This window comes from Euleptes europaea, chromosome 4 (genome assembly GCF_029931775.1).
Source record: "Euleptes europaea isolate rEulEur1 chromosome 4, rEulEur1.hap1, whole genome shotgun sequence".
Classification (NCBI taxonomy): Eukaryota; Metazoa; Chordata; class Lepidosauria; order Squamata; family Sphaerodactylidae; genus Euleptes; species Euleptes europaea.
This window is the reverse complement of record NC_079315.1, coordinates 68,415,628-68,437,461: the sequence shown is the minus strand read 5'-3', so window position 1 is coordinate 68,437,461 and position 21,834 is coordinate 68,415,628. Positions and strand designations below refer to the sequence as shown.

The window sequence follows — 21,834 nt, the reverse complement described above, 5'->3', positions numbered from 1 at the left end:
GTCGCCATAAGTCGGCTGCGACTTGAAGGCACTTTACACACACACACACAAAACACGATAAAAGTCATCTCCCTTTTGAGTAAATAATGTATCTCACTAAATTCAAGTAAATTATGAAAATACTGTAAAAACTGAAAAATTATTGAAACAGCAATGCCAAATCCAAATTCCCAATCACAGTGCTTAAGCCTATGACAAAAAAAGCAATATGTTACTGTGCTTCAAGTATGATGCTCAGGCTTAAGGTTTGGCATGTAAAAAGAAATAATAATAAAAAAAAGAGGAACACCTTTCTGAATTTCCAGTGTAGACTCACAGTGCATTCCTAAGGAGAGTTACTCCAGTCTAAGCCCATTCATTTCAATGGGCTTAGACTGGAGTGACTCTCCTTATGAATGCACTGTCAATGTACAAAGAGAATAAATCAGAAATTAGTACTATTAATATCTTAGGGAATGCTCCCAGGCACAACTAGCCCATCACCCCAAATTCCTGGGGTAAGGAATTGTCCTTGGAGAAGACAAATGGCAACACCTACGGTTACCTCTATTGTGCCTTTATCTATTGCTGCCATGTGCTGCTCTCTGCCAGAGTTGGACTCGCACTGGAGAGCTAGCACAGATATTTCTGTCTCCATGAGACATCCAAGTCCAAGAGATTCAGCCCCTGGAATTCCCTCTGACTCAAGGAGCAAAACACTACAGGAGTTATTCTGGTTCACTTTCTTTGGTGTTTAAAGCCCCAATATAGGGAAGAGGCCAATGATGCCATTTCAAGACCAAGGAAGAGAGGACAGCACTGTCCCCTGGACTAGTAAAAGCACCACAAATAGAGCCTACCTGCCTCACTTTGCTTTCAGAAAGGGTATTTATGCAGCTTGGACAACACTGCAATATACTTTACAAGTTTGGTTAGGAGAACAATCAGCACATGATGAAGGAGCAGGGGAACCAGATGTTGAGAGGAAACCGAAATAAAGAGGGAAGAGGCTGTTGCCAACTATTTGCAAGACTGTTCCAGAGATCTGAGAACCAGATATTTCTTAGAAATAAACATTTTATTCTTCTGTAAGAGGCAAGGGTGCTAAGGATAAAAGGAGACCAGTAACTTCTTACAACCTTCCCCCTACTCATAACTCATTAAATCATTTGAGAAAAAATTAATGTACCTTCCAATTGAAAGCCTTTAAATATATAAATAGATTGGGGCTGATTTTGAAGCCTGTCTTATAATGAAAGCATTTTCCTTCCTTTTGCCACAATTACGTTCAGCAGAATTTAATGTCGAATATCTAAAAAACAGTTAATTCTAAACCCAGGGAAACATGAACATGTGATTCCTAAGCGGAATATAGAGGTGCAGGAAAGCAAGCAAACCAAAAGCATACAGAAAACACCTTAGACAGCCACACACACACCCAGGCAGGGGGATAGTGGATGCTGAAATAATGCAGATATTATCAATACAGCTGATTTTTTTCTTTAAATGTGTGATAAAACATCACCACCCTTTGAAATCTTCTAATATTTTATGCATTGAGGGTACATAGGAAAGAACATTTTCTCTAGCTATAAAAATCGAGAGATGGTTTCTGCTAAATAAAGTTCTACTAGCTATATTCTTGACAGAAAAAGAAATGCACAGCTGAAATGAGCCTCAGCCCACCACTGAAATTTACATTGAGAACATAAATAAGTTAGCCATTTCAAACATCTTGGCTTTAATGTAAGGTGACATTTTAAGAGCGGCATGTTTTCATATTCTACGGGGAATTGCTGCCATGCAATGTTGGGAACAGATAGCCACAAAAAGTAAAATTGATGTCACGAAACCTTTCTGGTTTTTTTCATGTTCTCATGCCTGCATGTGCGTATATAATCATACTTTCTTTGCATAGTATGAGAAATTTAAATTGCTTACAGAAAAGTTAGGCAAAAAGTTCTTTTTGAGTTTTCCAACTCTATGAGTTTAATTTTAAGATACCACTCTGCCAAAAGTGCCATTTTAAGTGACAGTATAATGGCACTTCTGTTGGCAAAGGGAGGGAAATTTCTGCAGATCCTCATTTGCCACTCACCCCTTTCCTGAGATCCCTTGATCCCCTGAAGTAAAATTGGGGCGTGGGGGGGGGGGGGGTCAGTGCCCTGAAGAAGGCAGAAGAGAAGGGAAAGTTCCATTCCATACCCTTCACTGTATTGTTGGTACTTAGGATCAATCTTATCACCTTTCAGCACTTATGAAATAGCCTTCTATTAAATTTTCATCTATGCTTAATCATAAATCCATTTCTCCAGAAATTTCCTATATGTCTGCTGTCATCAATGAAGATAAACCTAATCACATTATTAAGTATATTCCTTTATAAGGATCAACAGGAAGTATCATTTTCAAACTCTACATGCAGCACAGGTGATATTATCAATAAGCAGATGAGGCTACAAGATATTTATTGTTGCATTATTGTTGAAGAGACTTGCATTAAGGACACATTATTCTGAGGAGTATAGTTGGAGCATACACCATAAAAAAAGTGGGCAGGATGATCCTGTGGTCCTAATGTGATGGGTGGTTGCTGAACCATAGTTAGAACTACCATAGTTAAGGCTAGTGATGCCACTCAGATCTGGAATGCGAATCACAGGAGTTTGTAATGTTCAAAAGGTAACTATTATGTCTTCCAAGGTCTTCTCCTATTTAGATGTTGCATCTGCACTGGAGGTTGTCCTCCTTATCCCCTCCAACTACATTAATGTAGTTCTTCTGCTACATGCAGGCAGGTGAGTCTTCTCTCCCTATCCTCCTGCCTCCCTTGCTAATTCCTTGGACAGTGGAGAAAGACAATTAATTTTTTTTAAATTCCTTCAGAATATACAGGGCTGTACTTCTTATTGAAAACTTTGCTTTAGTCATACTTTCATTTTTTACACTGAGCTGGAAATGCCAGTGCAGAGAGGCAAAATTAAAACACTCGCATGTGAAGCCTTTTAAAACACTCGCATGTTAAGCCTTTTTTAAAAGATTTTTTTTTTACACTCTCCATCAGCCATTCATCTATAGTTATGGGGACAACAATAATGCCTTGCAGAGTTTTTGCAATTCTTACAGGAAGATTATGCAAAGCACTTTGAACATTCAAAATAGCTATGCAAATGCTAATTATTATTATTGTTGCTATTGTTTCATCTCTGCCCTAGAAACTGTATTGATGCATAATCTGTTCCATGATGACAATATCGCTATATGCCATCTTCCTCAGAAATGCACTGTTACTGGAAAGGTATACATTTGGTACATCATGGTAAATTTGCAATATCCTGGACTTTATTCCTTTTCTAAAAACACTTTTACCCCATGACAGAACCATCATGTGCATAAATAGGCTCCCTTTGTGCTTTCTCTCCCAAGAATTGTCAAATGATTCAGGCCAAGTATGTTTTGTAGGGCATCGAATGCCATTAAATGACCTCATTTTAAAAGACTCCTGTGTATTTCCAATGGCGCTAAATGTCAATTTTTTATATAAAAAAGCACATTATTGAAAATAAGTATACCAAACAGGTGCTGTATTTATGCCATGCATAATTAATAGCTAGAAAAAAGAATTAAAATGTTTCAAGTTTCCTTTCATGCAACAGAAAAGTGGAAAGGCACGCTATTGGAAAGGCTCCTCATATTCTCTTTTTGCTCTGCATATATTTTTTTCTAGAAACGAATGTCAGGCAACAGATCAATATTTTATGCAGTGCTATTCTTTTAATAATTAATGGACAAGGGAAGTACTGCAAGAAAATGCAGGCACTGAGCAGAATAAGGATCTCAGGGTCACGAAATGAAAAAAGAAAATGTAATTATGCATATTGCCACAGCTAGTTAACTTTAATTAACTGTACATATCAGAAACATTGACAGGCACAGGCAATATCTGAGCTCAGATGCTCTTTGGGGTATAATTACCTATACATCCATTTTTTAAAATTGTTTATAGTACTGAATAGATGTTAAGTATGAAAAAGCGAGTTGTGTAGGCAACACTTATATAACGTAATTCATCTATAATAAAATGGATTAAATAGAAATCTCAGGTTATGAATGATACTTAACTGGGAAGGATAGGAAGTGCCTGAGGATAGAGGATTTGATTGCAAATCATGTTGGAACTTATTCATTATGACTGAGATAAATAGGAAGTTGGCCAAAATCAATACAATGAATTTTGGTGAACACACAGATGAATGAAGACAGACTGTCATGGCACATATACAAATCACAATAAAACTGATCAGGTACTATTAGCATTGACCATGCATTGTAGCCTAACTGTACAATTTCTATAAAAAACAAATACTGCATGTTTTTGCAAAGTGTTTGTATCATACACATCTTTTGTGACATTTAAAAGAGATTAATTATTCTAAGAGGGGAAAAACAAACAAATATAGCAATTAATGCACAGTACCATGGGGGAAATCATCACCATAGCGGAGAAATGTAGTTTCTGTACTTTAAGTTCACCCCCGGCTCAACAGGGTGACAAACCACCATCTTTTCGGACAGCTGGTAAAACTGCAGGTATCAAGGCTAGCATTAACCCACCTATGCTTTGCCGACAATGTTTTTTTAAAGGAGTCTCTAAAACACAAAAAGAGCCTTTGCTCTTTTCCTGAATTGCTTCTGCTTCTCATTTTAGTGACACAGTCAATATTATTTACAATAGATCACCATTATTTACTGAATAGGTGGCATAAATCATTGTTCCAAAGAAAGGTCACAAGTTTAAAAAGACAGACACACAAAGATGGGAAAAATAATAATAAAACTAAATACACACTAGAGAATATGCCAATTCCTGTATCCCACTACAAGGCTATGTATCTTCTACTGCTTTATTTCCTCTAACAGAGATAAGATACGTGATATCACAATCCATGCATACCGAACGAGAGACTGCTTTCTAAAATGTTCCATTGGAGTTTTAATGTTCCACCTTAGTCCTTTTACTTATTTTACCTCAGTAGAAATGAGACACCAGAGGCCTTTTCAAGCTAACAACCAAGTAACAGAGTAATGGAGTCTAAAAACACTGTACAAGGGATGGCTTGGAGGGAAAATGGTAGGTAGGGAAGGAATAGAACCAGAGCTAGTTTATAAGTTTTACTACAGAAAGGCATAGATCTTAGATGGCTTAGATACTTAGATATTTTCTTTTAAAATTCTGTATCCATTTATACCTAAAAGTGGAATGGAACACTAAAAACAAACAAATGGAAACTACAAAATAAACCAAAGAATTTTACCAACAGAGTTGATGAAAGAAGCATGAATGTATTTGTACTGAGTATCTGTGGCCCATGTATCTGACCAAGTGCACCGGAGAAGAAATAAAATGTTAAAAACCCGCTACAATTTACTAAGATGAATGACAGAGGCCTATCTTTCAGAAGCATCCCATGTCACATGAAATACATGGCAGCTTAAAATTGATTACTTAGAAGCATTTATAACACACACATAACACAGAAATTTGCATAGATATATGCCAGGAGAGATATTTGGGGGGTGCACACACAAATAAACAAGATTAGAAACAAAATAAATTGGATGGAAATCTCTCTAGTAAAGTTAATAAGCAGAGAAAAATAATGAGCAAAAAATAAACAGGATGTGGAACTGATGTGGCTCAGAAAGGGTAGCCGGCAAGGGTTGGACAAACCAGGGGAAATCACAAGAAGCAGTGAAGCAAGTAAAAAAAAAATTCTTAACTAGTTTACATCAAATGTGTCAGTAGTTTTTGTTGACAATACCCCTAGCCCTTTGGTTTATCTTTAAAAAGTCAAATTTGCTAAACAGGAATGAGCAAACAAACGTGCTTACAACAGGCAAATTGGTAGCAAGTCCACACTAATAACCAGCAGGGTGACAACAACTTTTATTTCTTTTAAGAATTCTCACATCCTGATTTCAAAGTAAAATCTATCAGGGCCAGTATAAGGAGATAAAATCTCTTCCAATAGTGAAAAAGACAGAAAATAAATAAAACTGATAAATGCCAATACTTGCAAGTGAAGGTGCTACAGATTTTACAAGTATTTTTTTTTCATTAGCAATGAACAAGAAAGATTGAGCACAACCATATTCAGGGTCCACACCTTTATTCCCAAATTTGCTTGCCTGTATCAATGGTCTTTCAAGTAGGGCAGTACACAGTACAGCTTTTACTGAAAAACAGGAGAAAAACAAAACAAACAAAAGAATAGCTTTCCCTCTTGGCTATTGATAAAAATCCCACCAATACTCCACCTTCAGTATAGTGATATTGTCTGGAGAGGTGGTGTTGTTGGTCATCTTCTTTTTCTTTGCCAAGTAACAGCTGATTTACGGAGACCACTGGGGTTTTCAAGGCAAGAGAACATTCAGAGGTGGCTTGCCATTGCCTGCCTCAGTGTCATGATTCTCGACTTCCTGGTGGTCTCCCATCCAAATACTGGCCCTGTTTCGCTTCTGAGAACTGATGAGATAGGGCTAGCTTGGGCTATCCAGGGCTTCTAGGATTGCCAAGTATGGGTTTGGAAACTCCTGGATATTTGGGGATGGAGCCTGGACAGGATGGGGTTTAGGGAGGGACTTCCGCAGGGTAAAATACCATAGATTCCATCCTTCAAAGCAGCTGTTTTCTCCAAGGGAACTGATCTCTGTAGTCTGTGGAGTTTGCCAGGCCCGTCCAGAAAATTGGCAACACCAGGGCTTACACAGGGTATATTAAAAGGGGAATCTGACAGAGCATTTGATAAATCTTACCAGGAAAATTCCCTAAACTTGAGTCTTCTGGACTAGTTTGGGCACTTTATGGTTCTCTTGTACCTAAGGTTTCGGGTTTCCCCCTGAGGGCTAGCTCAGCTACTGCACCCACTCACTGGAGTCTTTAAAAACATAGCGCTTGTAGAGCTCCCTGTAAGCTATATTCTAGAATATATTCAAATAACAAAACATCCTCGTTATCAGTATGATTTGATTACCTGTTCAGTGACAAGTTTTCCCCTAATGAAAATACATTTTTGAATTTAAAATTAAAATTCACAAATACACATCTCAATCTTAACCAAAAAACAAAACAAAACACAAACCTAACAACTCAGTCTAATTACTTGGGGACTTGCTTGTACAGCCTGTCTTTCTCCCAGAATACAAAAAGATGGAGGAAGAGGAAGAAGAGTTGGTTTTTATATGTTGACTTTCTCTACCACTTAAGGAAGAATCAAACCAGCTTACAATCCCCTTCCTCTCCCCACAACTGACACCTTGTGAGGTAGGTGGCACTGAGAGCTCTAAGAGAGCTGTGACTAACCCAAGGTCACCCAGCTGGCTTCATGTGGAGGAGTGGGGAAACCAACCCGGCTCACCAGATTACCGTCCGCCGCTCATGTAGAGGAGTGGGGAATCAAACCCAGTTCTCCAGATTAGAGTCCACTGCTCCAAACCACCGCTCTTAACCACTACACCATGCTTGTGTATATAGGTATAAGAAAATCTGGATGCAGTTGGCCTCAAATTAGCTGGGAGAAAGATCTAGTTGGTATTGGAATAAATAGCAACTACAGTGGACTCAATTCTTGCTTGGGGGAATTATGACTGTTTTGCTTTAAACTACAAATTTAAAAAAATTAGGATCTGAACTTTTACCTTTTTGTATTCAAAAAATCTATTCTCCGTAAAATGAAAGGATGTATTCCCCCCCCCCCACAAAAAAAGGCACTGAGCATTTCCTATATGGACATAACATTCAAAAGAAAATGTTAATATGTCAAAGGGTTAGGCTGTGAGCCACCCTCTCTCACATGTCTGAGCAATAGCCCCCAGTGAAGTGAAAAGGGCCTGGCATGCCCTTTTTGACTACAGTATGATCTATGCCTCTGTCACAAGATTGAAAATGTAGTGCCAGGATAGTTTCTAACTGTAACTTCAGAAAGGTTAACTTGAAGCTTGTTGAGACACGGAATCTAGCATTTCTAATTTATCTCTTTGCGAGCCTTTGTGTAGATGGACTTGGTAAAAAGAGGGTGAAGCTCATGAGTTTGACACTGATGGGCAAATATTTCAAAAGGAAAAGTGATGCAGAGAGCTCCAAGGAAATATATCTCGTGCTAGATGATGATGAAGATGCAGAGCATGACCTACAAAACATCCTTCAGCTTCAAAGCACAAGAAATGTAAGAGAAAAGAAAAAGGATTGGATAAGCTTTGTGCTTTTCACACAAGTGGCAATGCTACTTACGTAAGTTTTCCCTTATCCCCATCCCTCTACACACCACATGTTTTACCCCAAGGATAGTTACCTCTAGCTTGGGAAATTCCAGGAAATCTGGAGGCAGTGGTTAGGGATGGCAGAGTTTGGGGGCAGGGAGCTCAGCGGGGATGTGATACCTTGGAGTTTGCCCTATGTCACTGCCATTTCCTCCAGGGGAACTGATCTCCATAGCCTGAAGACCAGCTGTAATTTCAGGAGAATTCCAGGCCCCAGACAGAAATTGGAAATCCAAGGCACCCTTGCAGTTCCCCAAGGGTCCACTGAAACCAAGGAGCTGCATTTAAGGAGGCACAGAAGGCTGCAGCAGGAAGGAAGAGGTGGGAGTTCCGTTTTTTTGTGAGCTCAGCTCTCTTTGCAGTGCATAGGATCCACTGAAAAATTCAATGTCATTATGAGTAACAAAAAGGTAAATTAAAAAATAGTGATTTCCATGGGATTGGCTGCAGTCAGGTATCTGAGGAAGGATCCACTTTTCCTAATAACCAATTTTTGCAACAACAAAAATTAGATAAAAAATGAATAAATAGACAGTTGAGAAGAACGAACAACTTTTAGTGATAGGAGAAATGTTAGCAGCTATGAAAAACTGAAACAAATAGGATAAATTATGCCAAAGTAAAGTGAAATTAAAGGTGCCATATAAACAGGTTTACTGAAATTTCTATTCCACTCAATTAATTGGTGTATGGTATAGTAACCGTCTTCTTTCTGAACAGAACACACTCATTTGGAAGTAAGTGAAATAGAACAAGCAATAGAGATTTTTAAAAAGAGGTTTATTAGGAAGCACTGAGGAAAATGCCTATGGGATGCCCTCCAAAGTGTTTTCCTCTTGCTAATTGACCAGACAAAATACCAAATCAGTTTATGGACTTTCCCATTACTATCAGAATGTTTCTGGATTAGATATCAATTTACATTTAGAACATCTTTAGACTTACCTTTCCTGTTACCTTATCCAAGTAAACTATGCAGTTTAAGACTACACAGACTTTTCCCCTATGGAATATAATCTGTTTATTGTCTCTTGGACGGAGTTAACTTGAAACCAGCTCCACTCGAATCTGCTTTGCATATAAATCAGATGCAGGCTTTAACAGGACTTAACACTATGTCCCTTCCTCACACTTGTTTTATACAATTTTTTTGAACATCCAGCCTAAAGAAGAGTTCTGATGAACTCAAAAGCTCACATTCTGTTAAGTGTCATTGAGTTGATTCTAATAAGAGGTATTGCATGGATTGTGTTCTTGGTTTTGAGAATACACACAACTGCAAGTATCAGAATAAAAAAAAAACAGTTAACATTTAAATTTGAAGCTTCTGAAAACAGCTTTAAACTTTCTGTTGCTTATTTAATGAAGTATTACAAGGTTAAGTGCTTTTTAGCCATCTGGTCCCACTATGCTATTCACATTGCCTTTTATAAAAAGCAGTCTTGCTTACTGTGCATTGTGATTGCTTTATGCAATACAACAGCAGCCTAACAGAGCAACTACACCTGCTGTGAAAACTAACTTGTCCTCTTCCTTAAACTAATTCGTATCTGTTAGACTAGCTTTGTGCAATACTTTATTCTCTCCATGGCTAACTGTGACAGCTGTTGCAAGGATACCCGCCGTGTCTAAGAAGCCCTTCATGGACTCTCTCAGTTGTAGCTGTAAAATAATAATAATAATAACAGTAGGTAATGTGTTCCTGTAAAGGGACACCAGCACAAGAACCAAACACAATGAGTAGAACACTGCTCATTAAAAAAAGAAGACCTTTAAGCTATGCTTGGCATACACATCTGTCTGATACTCTTACTATTCCCTTCCATTCTGTTATCAAGGACCTTTAACATTTACATCTCTAGGCTGAAAAATACAAATATCAATACATAAACAAGCTAGATTTTCAAGATTTCATTAGAAGATGACTCAACAAAAGCTTTAGTAGATCAACAGCAAGACCCAGTTTTAATCAACTTGGGCTTTGATGATAAAATCCTCCATGGTAAATCACAGCATTACAAGGGTGGAATCCAGAATAAATCTTCCTTCAGCTGAATGGAATCACTCCTACCTCTCTCCTTCCACTGCAGCCCAATGATCTTTACGAAATGCTACACCTAGAGGATCGGAGACCTTGAGGAATGATATGAGGAGCGATCTGCAGTAGGAAGGAGGAACCAATGGAATTTCCCAATTTAATCTAGATCCAACCCAAAATATCAATTGATCCTATAAGGTTCTAATCTACTCTAACAGCAATATTTGTATCAATTATGAATTACTCCACAATTATAATGCAAACTTGGTCCTCTCTAGCATCTCAGTAAGACAATGAAGTATGGCTTTTTCTGCTTTTATTGGTTCAGCACATCCGGATGCACACCCCTAATGATGTCACCATGCTGGGGGATGCTTGAGGATTCACCCAAAACTCTAAGGTTAAACCATAGTTGGGTGGATGCTAGAGTGTCACCCCCCCCAGTGCAATTATGTCACTTCTGGGTTCTGCCAGAAGTGGCTTCATTGTGCTGGGCCCGCTGATTGCCTCTCCTAAACAGTTAGTCCCAGCATCCCTCATCTTTTGCCAGTTGCCAGGCCATGCATGGCAACCCTAAGCTACTCTATCATTTGCTAAACCTTCAAAAGAACTAAAGCCTTTCCTTCATTCTTGTTCTTTAGACTCCTGCTACAATGTTCTCCACATCCTGGGGGGATGGTGATTTAGAAAAGTCCAGGGTGCAATGGTATGCTGCATATACAATCATATTTCTAAAAATAAAGAGTCATATAGAATATATACATTTGTCCAAATGACATGATTGTAAAAGTGGAAGCCTCTTCAGAGGCCACAATATAGGGCAAAGTTAAAAGTCTGTGCATTCAGGCCTGTCTCCACTCATAAATGTCAGAGTTAACTTTTCCCCACTTTTCTCTGGCTTTCCTTGCCATTAGCACCCCTACAATAAACAATTCCATCCAAAGTTTTGTTATTTATTATAGCCCTAGTAAATTTCAAAAGTGTCTGCAGGATCAACAGGGTTGGGGATTCTTGAAACGTATCATTTCTCACAAAGAAATGCCTGCATCAGAAGAAGAAAAAATGGGAAGGCTAACAAAAATGGAAAAGGAAAGAAACATCATGAACCTATCAAAGAAACACAGATACTCCTAACTACTTTTTTTTTTTTAAGTGACAATGCTGGGATAAGAAAGAAAAAAGTCAACCCTTCTCAGCCTGAGGAGGAGTAGTGCATTTTTGGAATTTTGAGAACAGTTGGGGGCACCATCAAAAAATGGCTACTCCAGGAGCTGGGGGCAAATCACAGTATGTAGGGAGGTTGCAAGCCAAGTGCTGTTGTAAGATGGACACGACTGTTTTCAAATTGATGCTCTCTGACTTGGGCAAGCTTTTACAATGATGGCCCAGAGCCAATCATGGGTGGCACTGAGAGCTTGGGGTGGGACTGCTCAGGTGGCCCAGAAGGACGAGGTTCCCTCTCTGGACTGCCTGGCCCCCCGCCGTGGAGCCTGCAGTCAGTCATCACAGCTTCCTCGCCCCCCCTCCCTTAATTGGTGGGTGTTGTGGGGTGTTTTCAATGCTTGCACAATCTCTCTGTTTTTGTCACAACTTTGTGGAGGACGGTGTGGGCACAGGGCTGGATTCACTGGGGGGGAAGGCAGTGTCTGTGTGCCTGTGTCCTCCAACTGTGGGGATACCCTTTATGGGATCTTGGAGGTGGAACTATTAGGCCCAGCTCAAGGGCTGTCATCTGGTGTCACTACTATGTGGGATACCACATAGTAGCTTGCACCCATGTGGGATCCCAGTATCTGCCATTTCATGCAGTTTCACCCAGCAGGTGGGCTGGCAGGGTTGACACTGGATGACAGATGGGTTGCCTGATACACGGATCCATCCCCCATGCCTCACCAATACTCCAATGGTTGTAATCAATCAAGTTGTGGCTGTAGTTTACTGCACAACTGTGTCAGTATTGGGCTATTCTCCCTTTGACACCTCCTGCCAACCTTCTTGTTCCTAGATCTGAACAGCAAGAAAGCAAAAATTGCAACCACTAGTATCTTTAAAGCAAACTTACCTGTGTCTTTAGGTCACGGAACAGTGTGCTCCTCACACCACACCATTAGATGGGAAGCAAAGAAATGCACAAAGTTGCGATACAGGCTAACAGTACAATTCTAACCATTATACCTTTTAAATCCATTGAAGTCAATGGGCTTGGAACAGTATAACTCTGTTTAGGACTGCACTGTAAATTCTTTTAGATGTTATCTATGGAGAAGGACAAATTAAACATATGACTACTGCTTTCAGCAGTATCTGCCCATTTAGTGGAATGTACATTCGGCCTACACTTGTTTCAATGCTCGTCTTGTCAGAAGTATAATTTGCTGTAGTGCCACAACTTTTTGTGTGGCAACTGTTCTATTAATATTTAAATCACTTCTTGTAATAAAAACTTGCTCCAATAACTTTAGAAGCAAATAAATGCTGGTACCAAAAGAGAACTTATTCTGAAGGAATAAAAAATTAGCAAATCTCTAGAGAAAAAGAAGAAATACTGCACACTCTGAGAAGAAGCAAAACATGGATTGTGCTTTACTACTGTTTTATACAGTTTACTCTCAAAGGGTTAGACACTTTGATTATAAGAAAATAGTGTAATAATATAACCTTTGTATTAATGGAAATAAAACATGGAAGACACTCTTTAAACCTGTGTTAGGCTGATCTTTTTGGCTATAAAAAAGCCGCCGTTCAGGCACCAATAACTTTTATTGATAGCAGCAGCAGAACGTTACAGTCCTTTCGATACGTAAATTTTATGAAAAGGAACATCATTGTGAACTTTCCAGACAGTTCTTTCACTTTTTCAATTGTTTAGCATAACTCCTAAGAGATTTAAAATAAAACAAGCACATAGCACAGAGCTGTATGTAAAGTGGTTGGGAAGGTCTTTGTTTGAGCTTACTAACATTCAAGAAATGTTTCTAAGAGGCACAATTGTTTCATGGGTTACCTTTTAATGTTAATTTGAACAGCCAAACCGTTGTGATGGGGGGGGGGGAAACGATGGGAGAGGACCATCAGAGACATGTTACAGCCATGAAATTTTTTTCACCACATACTTAGCCAACACAACTGCAGCCACTGAACAGTTTTGTAGTAGCATAGTCAATTGGGAATGAGTTGGAAACAGAGAAAGCAGTAATGCAACTGAATCACTGTTACCACATGCCTGTAGGTTTTCATTCAGCCCCATACTATCAGAAAATAAGTTTGACGGTGAATATGTACCTCTTATTAAAGCACCATTAAAGAACCCTCTTTGTTTTTGAGTAGCTGTAGCTCCACTCCATTCGAATTTACGTAAACAGGATATCTGACCAGTCTCTGAGTATACAATGGGGACCTTTGGTACATGGCAGCAGTGTTCCTGTGAGCTGCTCTTTAACTTTCTGAAAAACTCTCTCGCCTTTTCTGCACGTTCAAGATCTTTTGCTACCCCCCCTTACCTTGTCACTGGGCGCAGCAGTAGTAGTCACCACCTCCCCACTGTTGCTATCCCCCCAAAAGAAATATTTCTCCTTATTACCCCAGAGTCTAGAAGTCTTTAAAAACAGCACAGCCAGCAAGACATACCAGTTTCTAATACCTTGCAATATTGCGTCTCACTGTGTTCGTTCAATATTTGAGGTTTCCTGTTTCCAGGGCAAGTCCTATGGTGGCCAGCATTATATTTATTTAGGAAAATATCTGTATCATGCTTTTCTTGTCAAAGGATCCCGAAGTGGCTTCCAACAATAAAAATGCAATAGAAATCAATCAAACAACAGTGTGACAAATGACAACTTGGACCAACCCTGGATTCAGCAGTTGGTTCATCCAAAAGCAGAGGCTTTCCACCATGAGCTAAAAGCTAAAGGGTCATTTCGCCCTTTGCCTCAAAACCTCTGCCTACACCCAGGCTTCCCATCTGAGCTTGTGCAAATGTGATAATTGGCACACACGCTGCTTGCTATGCTACTTTAAAACGTATCTGGGAAGTAAGACGCCAAGGAGAATTCTCTCTTCTGGCTTCCAGATGGTGGCAGCAGTTGAACAGCAAGCCAGTACTCAGGCAACTGACTGATCCCAAAAAATCCGCCACGTGAGGCTCATGGTTGCTAACAACAACGTTTAAAATAGAACAGGAACCAAAGCATAATAAATGCAAGCTCAGTTCACCAAGAAAACTGCAGCAATTTCTACCAAAGGAAATTAAGAACATAAAAAGAGCCCCACTGGATCAAAATAGTAGTCCATCTAATCCAGCATCCTGTCTCACACAGTGGACAACCAGTTATTCAGGAGGGAGAGCAACAGGACACAAATGCTGAGGCCTTCCCCAATGGTGCCTCCTGGTACTGGTACTCAGAGGATTACTGCCGCTGAATGTGGAGATTCTCTTTCGTCACCATGGCTAGTAGCCACTGGTAGACCTATTCCTCCATTAATTCGTCTAATTCCCTTTTAAAGCCATCTGTGCCTGTGCCCATCACTACAGCCGCTGGCAGTGAATTCCACATTTTAATCACTTGGTGAGCAAAGTCGTATTGCCTTTTGACCATCCCGAATCTGCTGCCTATCAACTTCCACTGGATGCTGTCAAGTTCTAGTATTTTGAGAGAGGGAACAAAAGTTCTCTCTGTCCATGCTACCTTGTGCATCTTTTTGTAAACCTCTGGCCTGCCCACGCCCCTTAGTTGGCTCTTTTCTAAACTGAAAAGTTCCAGACTCTTTCAGCCTTTCTTCATAAGGATGGTGCTCCAAACACTTAATCATCTTGCAAATCACAAATAAAACTGCTTTTCATGCTTTACTAAGGCCAGCAAGAAAGGGATCTGGCATATGTGCTCTGGGAGGATATTCCACAGCACCAGAGCAGCAGTAGTACAGGATGATTTCCAGCAGAGGCCAAATGCACAGAGCAGGGAAGGGATGATTAATATTACTCGACTGTGAGCAGAGCCAATTTTTATGGGATTTTCTTACAGAGCCTGCACTTGGTCTTTCCCACATAATTGAATGATTAAAGTCATGTGGCTAAAGTAACTTCTGAAAGGCTAATTATGTCTGGACAATGAAGAAAGCTGATAGGAAGGAAGTAGATTCCTTTGAAATGTGATGTTGGAGGAGAGTGTTACAGATACCCTGGACCGCCAAAAAAACAAATCAGTGGGTTTAAATCAAATCAAGCCTGAACTGACCCTAGAAGCTAAAATGACTAAACAGGCTGTCGTACTTTGGACATATTATGAGAAGACAAGAGTCACTGGAAAAGACAATCATGCTAGGAAAAGTTGAAGGCAGCAGGAAAAGAGGAAGACCCAACAAGAGATGGATTGACTCTATAAAGAAAGCCATGGCCCTCAATTTGCAAGATCTGAGCAAGGCTGTTAAGGATAGGAGACTTTGGAGTACATCGATTCATAGGGTCGCCATGAGTCGGAAATGACTTGATGGCACTTAACACACACACACAATTATGACTACTGACCTTGAGTTAACTTTGATTGGTTCAACTTTGTGTCCCCCCCCAGCAATTACTATAATTACAGGAAAGGAAGGTGATCCTGAATTAAGAAGAGCTGGTTTTTATACCCTGATTTTCTTTACCTTTAAGGAGTCTCACACTGGCTTACAATTGTCTTCCCTTCCTCTCCTCACAACAGACACCTTGGAAGGTAGGTGGGGCTGAGAGAGTTCAGAGAGAACTGTGACTAGCCCAAGGTCACCCAGCAGGCTTCATGTGGAGGAGTGGGGAAGCCAACCCTTTCTCCAGATTAGAGTCCTCTGCTCCTAACCACTACACCATGCTGGCTCCTAGGTAAAGGAGTTGCACTTAGCCATTTTGTTTCAAGCCATGAAGGACTAAGACTTCACATAGGGACTCCATTTTGACCACGTAGCGAGTGACAACAGGGAGAATTCCCAGCTCTGAGAACAAAGTTAATGCTGAACTACTGCAAATTCAAGTAATACTAGCCTGTTCTAATTAAATAACATTTTGCATAAGTACCTAGTCGTTAAATATTGTTTAGGATAAGTACCAAGTGTTATTAAATGGGGGGGGGTTAAGTGAGGAGTTTTGCCTCCCTTCAGGAAAGTCCTGCAGCTGGGAGTTCCATAAGTTAACACTGCATGCAAATGCGGTCTGGAGGTCCCCGAGGAAATATTATCTCAATAAATCAATTAAACAAACACAGACCTTCCCTACGAGAGGCAGAGAGGGATCTTTTGTTGTAAGCATTCTCTCCCTCCTTAATCCACAACTCATACAGAGATGGACTATCATCCAAGTCAGAGTATATTCTGAGACAAGCAATTAGAGAGACCCCCAAAACCGATTCCCAGATTGAGCAGAGGCAGGCAGACAAACACACAGTATATTTACCTAGGTAGCATGTTGCTGTGGGTAAGAAAAGGTCTGCCTGGCAGGGTGGATCCCTCTGAGGTGAAGTACAAACCCAGAACAATGTTGGGCTTCCCTCTTATATCCTAACAATAAGTGCTCTATAGGGCCATTGTGTGACATGCTGATTACACACAACTACATGTTCTATATTTGCTGGAAGTGTCTTTGGTGTGATAAGACAGGCTTTGTGTGTGTGTGTGTGTGTGTGTGTGTGTGTGTGCGCGCACGCGTGTTAAGTGCTGTCAAGTCGCTTCCGACTCATGGCGACCCTATGAATCAATGTCCTCCAAAATGTCCTATCTTTGACAGTCTTGCTCAGGTCTTGCAAACTGAGTGCTGTGGCTTCCTTTATTGAGTCAATTACCCTCCTTGAATTCAGATTAGGAGTCTCATAACTGTATCTTCTATTGAGTGCATGGCGCTCTGGCTGTTGTTTTTCAGCTACCAACAGATCTTCGTTTGAGATAAGCTTACACTCTTGGCTGTCTGCAGCATGTGTCTCTGATGCTCTGTTTTCTTGAAAGAGAAGAGTGCATTTGCTTTCTTGGAAAGACAAGGAGAAATATAAGGGCCGTACCAGTCACTGGCTGCGACTTGACGGCACTTTACACACACACCAGTCACTAAGACGTAAAAAATAAGTTCATGTACTCTTTTCGGAGAATCACTCCAAGACTAATAGATTCCCCTGAAGAAGCCTCTTGGCGAAACGTGTAAGGAATTTTGGGAATTTTTACCAAGTAATAAAATATTTTTTTACTTTATTTTGCACCATTGACCTTGGCCTTATTTTTTATTTCTTGGAAAGACACAGAAAGGTACATGAAGGTAAGATAGATCCACTTTGGGCAAGGAAAAAGGCCTAGAAAAATGCAGGATTGGTTTTCATTTCTAACAGTGTAGGGTGAGAGGATTACATGTTTTCACCTTTTCATTGTATCCTCACTCAGCCTTAGGCTGAGCAGACCATTTGTACTCTTTGATTATTTAATTTCCTTTTATTTTGAATGTCATAGCTAGATCTCTGTGACCTACAATTTGTCCCAATCAATCACATTTACCCAGAGGGAGATCTAAAGGGAGAGTAACAGTTAAAACTCTCACTCTTCTCATGCACAAGTGAAGGTACTAGTCCCTAGGATTGCCTAGGTGAGGAAAGCAGGGAATTCGCTCAAGTGGAAATTCCTCTGATGCAGAATGTGGGGGTGGTGGATATTCAAAGAGATGATTTCAGGGTGCAGAGAAAGGGAAGCCACGCTGGACAGACACCCAGCTGGCTGAGCAGCTTTCCCTCCTGCTGTCAGAGAATAGGCTCTTGCAAGGGCAGCTTCTCCAGGCAGTCCAAGATTTTCTGGAATAATATTATTATTATGGCACTTTTTATGTCTTGAGCCACGCAAATAAGAGTCCTCAGTTTGGATGTTGAAGACAAGCAGGAGTAAAGGCTTGTGGGTTTTCAACACCAAATCTAAGAAACCTGGGCAAGCTCAGGAAATAAACCCACCTGAGCAGTACTACAGGTAGAACTGCTGCTATTTCTTCTAATGAGATAGACAACTCTTAATAATTGAATAGGGTTTTTTTTATAAAGATTAAAATTGGCATACTAAAGAAGGAAGATAATAAATTTCCATGGAGTTCTACAGCAGATGAATACAAGGATAATTTACTGATTGTTTGAGCTAACACTAGACATATTAAGTCTGTTTTTAAATGGCTCTATATAATGCTTGAAGATACATTATTGCAAGTTGCTCTTCTCTTGGGCTTTAAAGCTCTAAAAGCAACTCTTAAATTAATATGCGACAAAGACAATGGAAAGAACATATTAAAAGGCAGATTAAAAGTTGACAAATCTGGGATACACAAGATCTTTTATTTTACTGAAATGGCAAACACTACCCTTGATTTCCAGCGTACTATTTCTTAGAAATTAAATATAAAACATTAGATTCTGTTTCAGTATTTTCAACACTTTTCATATAAAGAATTAAAGAGAGAGTATACATAACATGATGCAGTAATTGGAATGCGTTTGTCTACTGAATTATTAAAGAATTACAGATGTAAAAAAAATGATAATCCCCCCCCCCCCCGACCTTGCAAGCAAACATCATGATCTGGACTTCTGAACAAGCATGCTCTTTTAATCATGATCCTAATGAACCCACTGTTTTTGGAATCTGCAGATTAGGCAGCTGCCATTATCATCGGCCTAGAGGCTTCCCCCACCCCCACCCCACTTGTGTGTTCCTGGGAGATGTAAAAAGTAAGGGACGAGCATCTATTTTAATCTGCTTAGGATCCATACCTACTTGAACAACTGCTTCACATTTCCTAAAAAAGTTTTATCTACTTACCTACTTACAGTGAACCCTGGATAAAGTGATACCAGTTCCATGATCTTTCAAGAAATAGCACACTTTCATTTTCATATTGGTTCGGATTAATCTTGGTAAACATAAATAAAACCTTAACTCTCAAAATTTTCAGTTTGGTTACTTGGATCCAAATAGCTGGAAGAAGAGCCCTACTTGTACAACTCTCCCACTTAATTAATTCTCATTCTGATAAACTATGATTTCAAATGCCAAAACAACTCTTTTAAATACAATATTCATACTAATAATGTATGAAAGAGGTTACATCATCATATCAATGTTGAACCCAAAAGTAGGATCCAAAGGAGCCCTTCTGAACACAAAGGGTTGTCTTCTGTTTTATACCTCCTACTACAACAGTGAATAAAAAAGAGAAACTAAACCCAAAAGGATATTCTTCTACTCAAGCAGAATGAATAGAATCATGAGAACTGCTAGAGAACCCATGTTATGTAGTGCAGTATGAGCTCACATACTAGCATTTATGGATGAGTGCTATTTTCTTACAATTCATAGTTCATTAGATCCAATCGTTTATGTATTAATTATGACAAATCATTCATAAAAGGACAATTGCACCCTCCCTCAAAGAAAAACGGAAACACTGAAAATACTGGAATGTATTTATTCACTGCCTTTATATTATGTCCCTTTCCCCATTCAGGAGCTCAAGGCAATATTTACTTATTTAATGCATTTACAGTTGATAGCTGACTGGTATCACTACTTGTCCTTTAGCCAAGTTTGGATAAGCAGGCTAAATGTGGACATTGAAACAGGAATTTGCTTTTATGAGGGTTTTTGTTGCCATCTTCTGGGCGTGGAGTAGGGGTCACTGGGGGTATGGGGGGGAGGCAGTTGTGAATTTCCTGCATTGTGCAGAGGATTTGACTAGATGACCCTGGTGGTCCTTTCCAACTCGATGATTCTATGAACACTTGATGCATTCGTGCCAGCTCACAAATGCACACAATGCTTCCCTCTCAAACAGAGAAATTGCCTTAGTATTGTTTGCATCCTACATAGGGCATGAAGGCACAGCTTGTTCTACTGTCAAGGAACCTTGAAGGCTCTTTGTCTCCAGATCTGGTTCCTAAAGGTGCAAAATGATGCACATATAGCAGAGTGGGCAAATTTTGAAGCCCCACAAAATCCATGACCTCTGAGTGTAGAAATCATAATTATTTTTGTGGAACTACAGGAGCCCCATGGCGCAGAGTGGTAACCCGCAGTATTGCAGTCAAAAGCTCTCTCACGACCTGAGTTCGATCCCGACGGAAGTTGGTTTCAGGTAGCCGGCTCAAGGTTGACTCAGCCTTCCATCCTTCCGAGGTCGGTAAAATAAGTACCCAGCTTGCTGGGGGTAAAGGGAAGATGACTGGGGAAGGCATTAGCAAACCACCCTGTAAACAAAGTCTGCCTAGTAAACATCGGGATGTGATGTCACCCCATGGGTCAGGAATGACTCGGTGCTTGCACAGGGGACCTTTACACAGGTTGACAACAGTATGTAGTCCAACTTCCTTTCAATAGGCTTCCAGTTATTGCAAATGACCCTACAATAATATTTTTTCTTAAGCACTGAACATGCTCACACACAATGAAACAAAACCTGTCTTGTGAAGAAAAACACTACACCCAACTACCTTCTCTCTATATCCTGGAAAGGTTCACATATTTTGAGATGCTTGGACCTCTTTGCAGATTAGCAAAACTGCTTTCAACAAAGGAGACATATACAAACATATAAGGACACTTGCGGTGACATTTTCCACACTAAATTGATAGTAAGCATATGCTAAAATAGAGTGACAGAGGTCTGCAAGACAACACAGACAGAGACAAGCACACACTCCATTTTAAAATAAAAACATTAAAACTTACCTGCTTAGGTATCCGAAAAAGGGAGTTCTTAAAGAATATATCTTTGGCTTGACTCCATGTTCCATCAATGATGATGATTATGCAGGGATCAAGAGAGCTCAATTCTACTTCTTCCAAATTTGCTGCTCCAGCTCCAGGATATAATATCAAGGTATTAGGATTTCTGCACACAGATGCTAGCTCAGGGTACCTACATGAATGTTGAAAAAAGTTACCTTCCCTCCTCGTGAACACCATTTCCTTGTCTTTTTTTTCATTCCAGCTATTGCCTGTTTCTCAGAATAACCATACATAGACAACACCCTAGAACATCTGGTCTTCATTCCACTTAAGCACTACAGCATCAAGGTCTGCTAATGCATGAGAACGGACTTGTTGGACTATACCCTTGTTTACCTGGTGTTGGAAACTATGTTAAGGTCGCCATCTTTGGGTTGGAAAATTCATGGAGATTTGAGGGTAGAGCCTGGGGACAGCAGGATTTCAAATAGGCTGCAAAAAGACTGGCAGCTGCTTCAATGCAAAGGGCAATGTGAAAGCTCCTACTGAGGTAAGGTACTTCACTACCAGCATCTTCAAGCCTCTAAAGGTTTAGAATTACTAAAAATAAATGAAAATAGGGTTTGTGCTCTTTCACAGTCCTTATCGGGAATAAAAGCTAAAGAGAAATTTCTCTCACATAACTCAGCCAAAGCTGGTGTAGATACACAGACACATACTCCTTCCACCTTAATACCCACCTTATTTATCCTTTTCACATCAAGAGGGAAAAAACTAATCAAGAGGGAAAA

At 39.9% G+C, this 21,834-nt stretch overlaps 1 protein-coding gene across 1 annotated transcript in view; it reads right to left on the bottom strand.

The window, feature by feature from the left end:
• Window positions 1–21,834, bottom strand: part of DTWD2 (DTW domain containing 2) — a 74,942-nt gene that overhangs the window by 11,073 nt on the left and 42,035 nt on the right. The window contains exon 4 of the mRNA XM_056848732.1: window positions 21,044–21,233. Coding sequence (XP_056704710.1) covers window positions 21,044–21,233 — 190 coding nt within the window. The remainder of the gene's footprint in view (window positions 1–21,043; window positions 21,234–21,834) is intronic.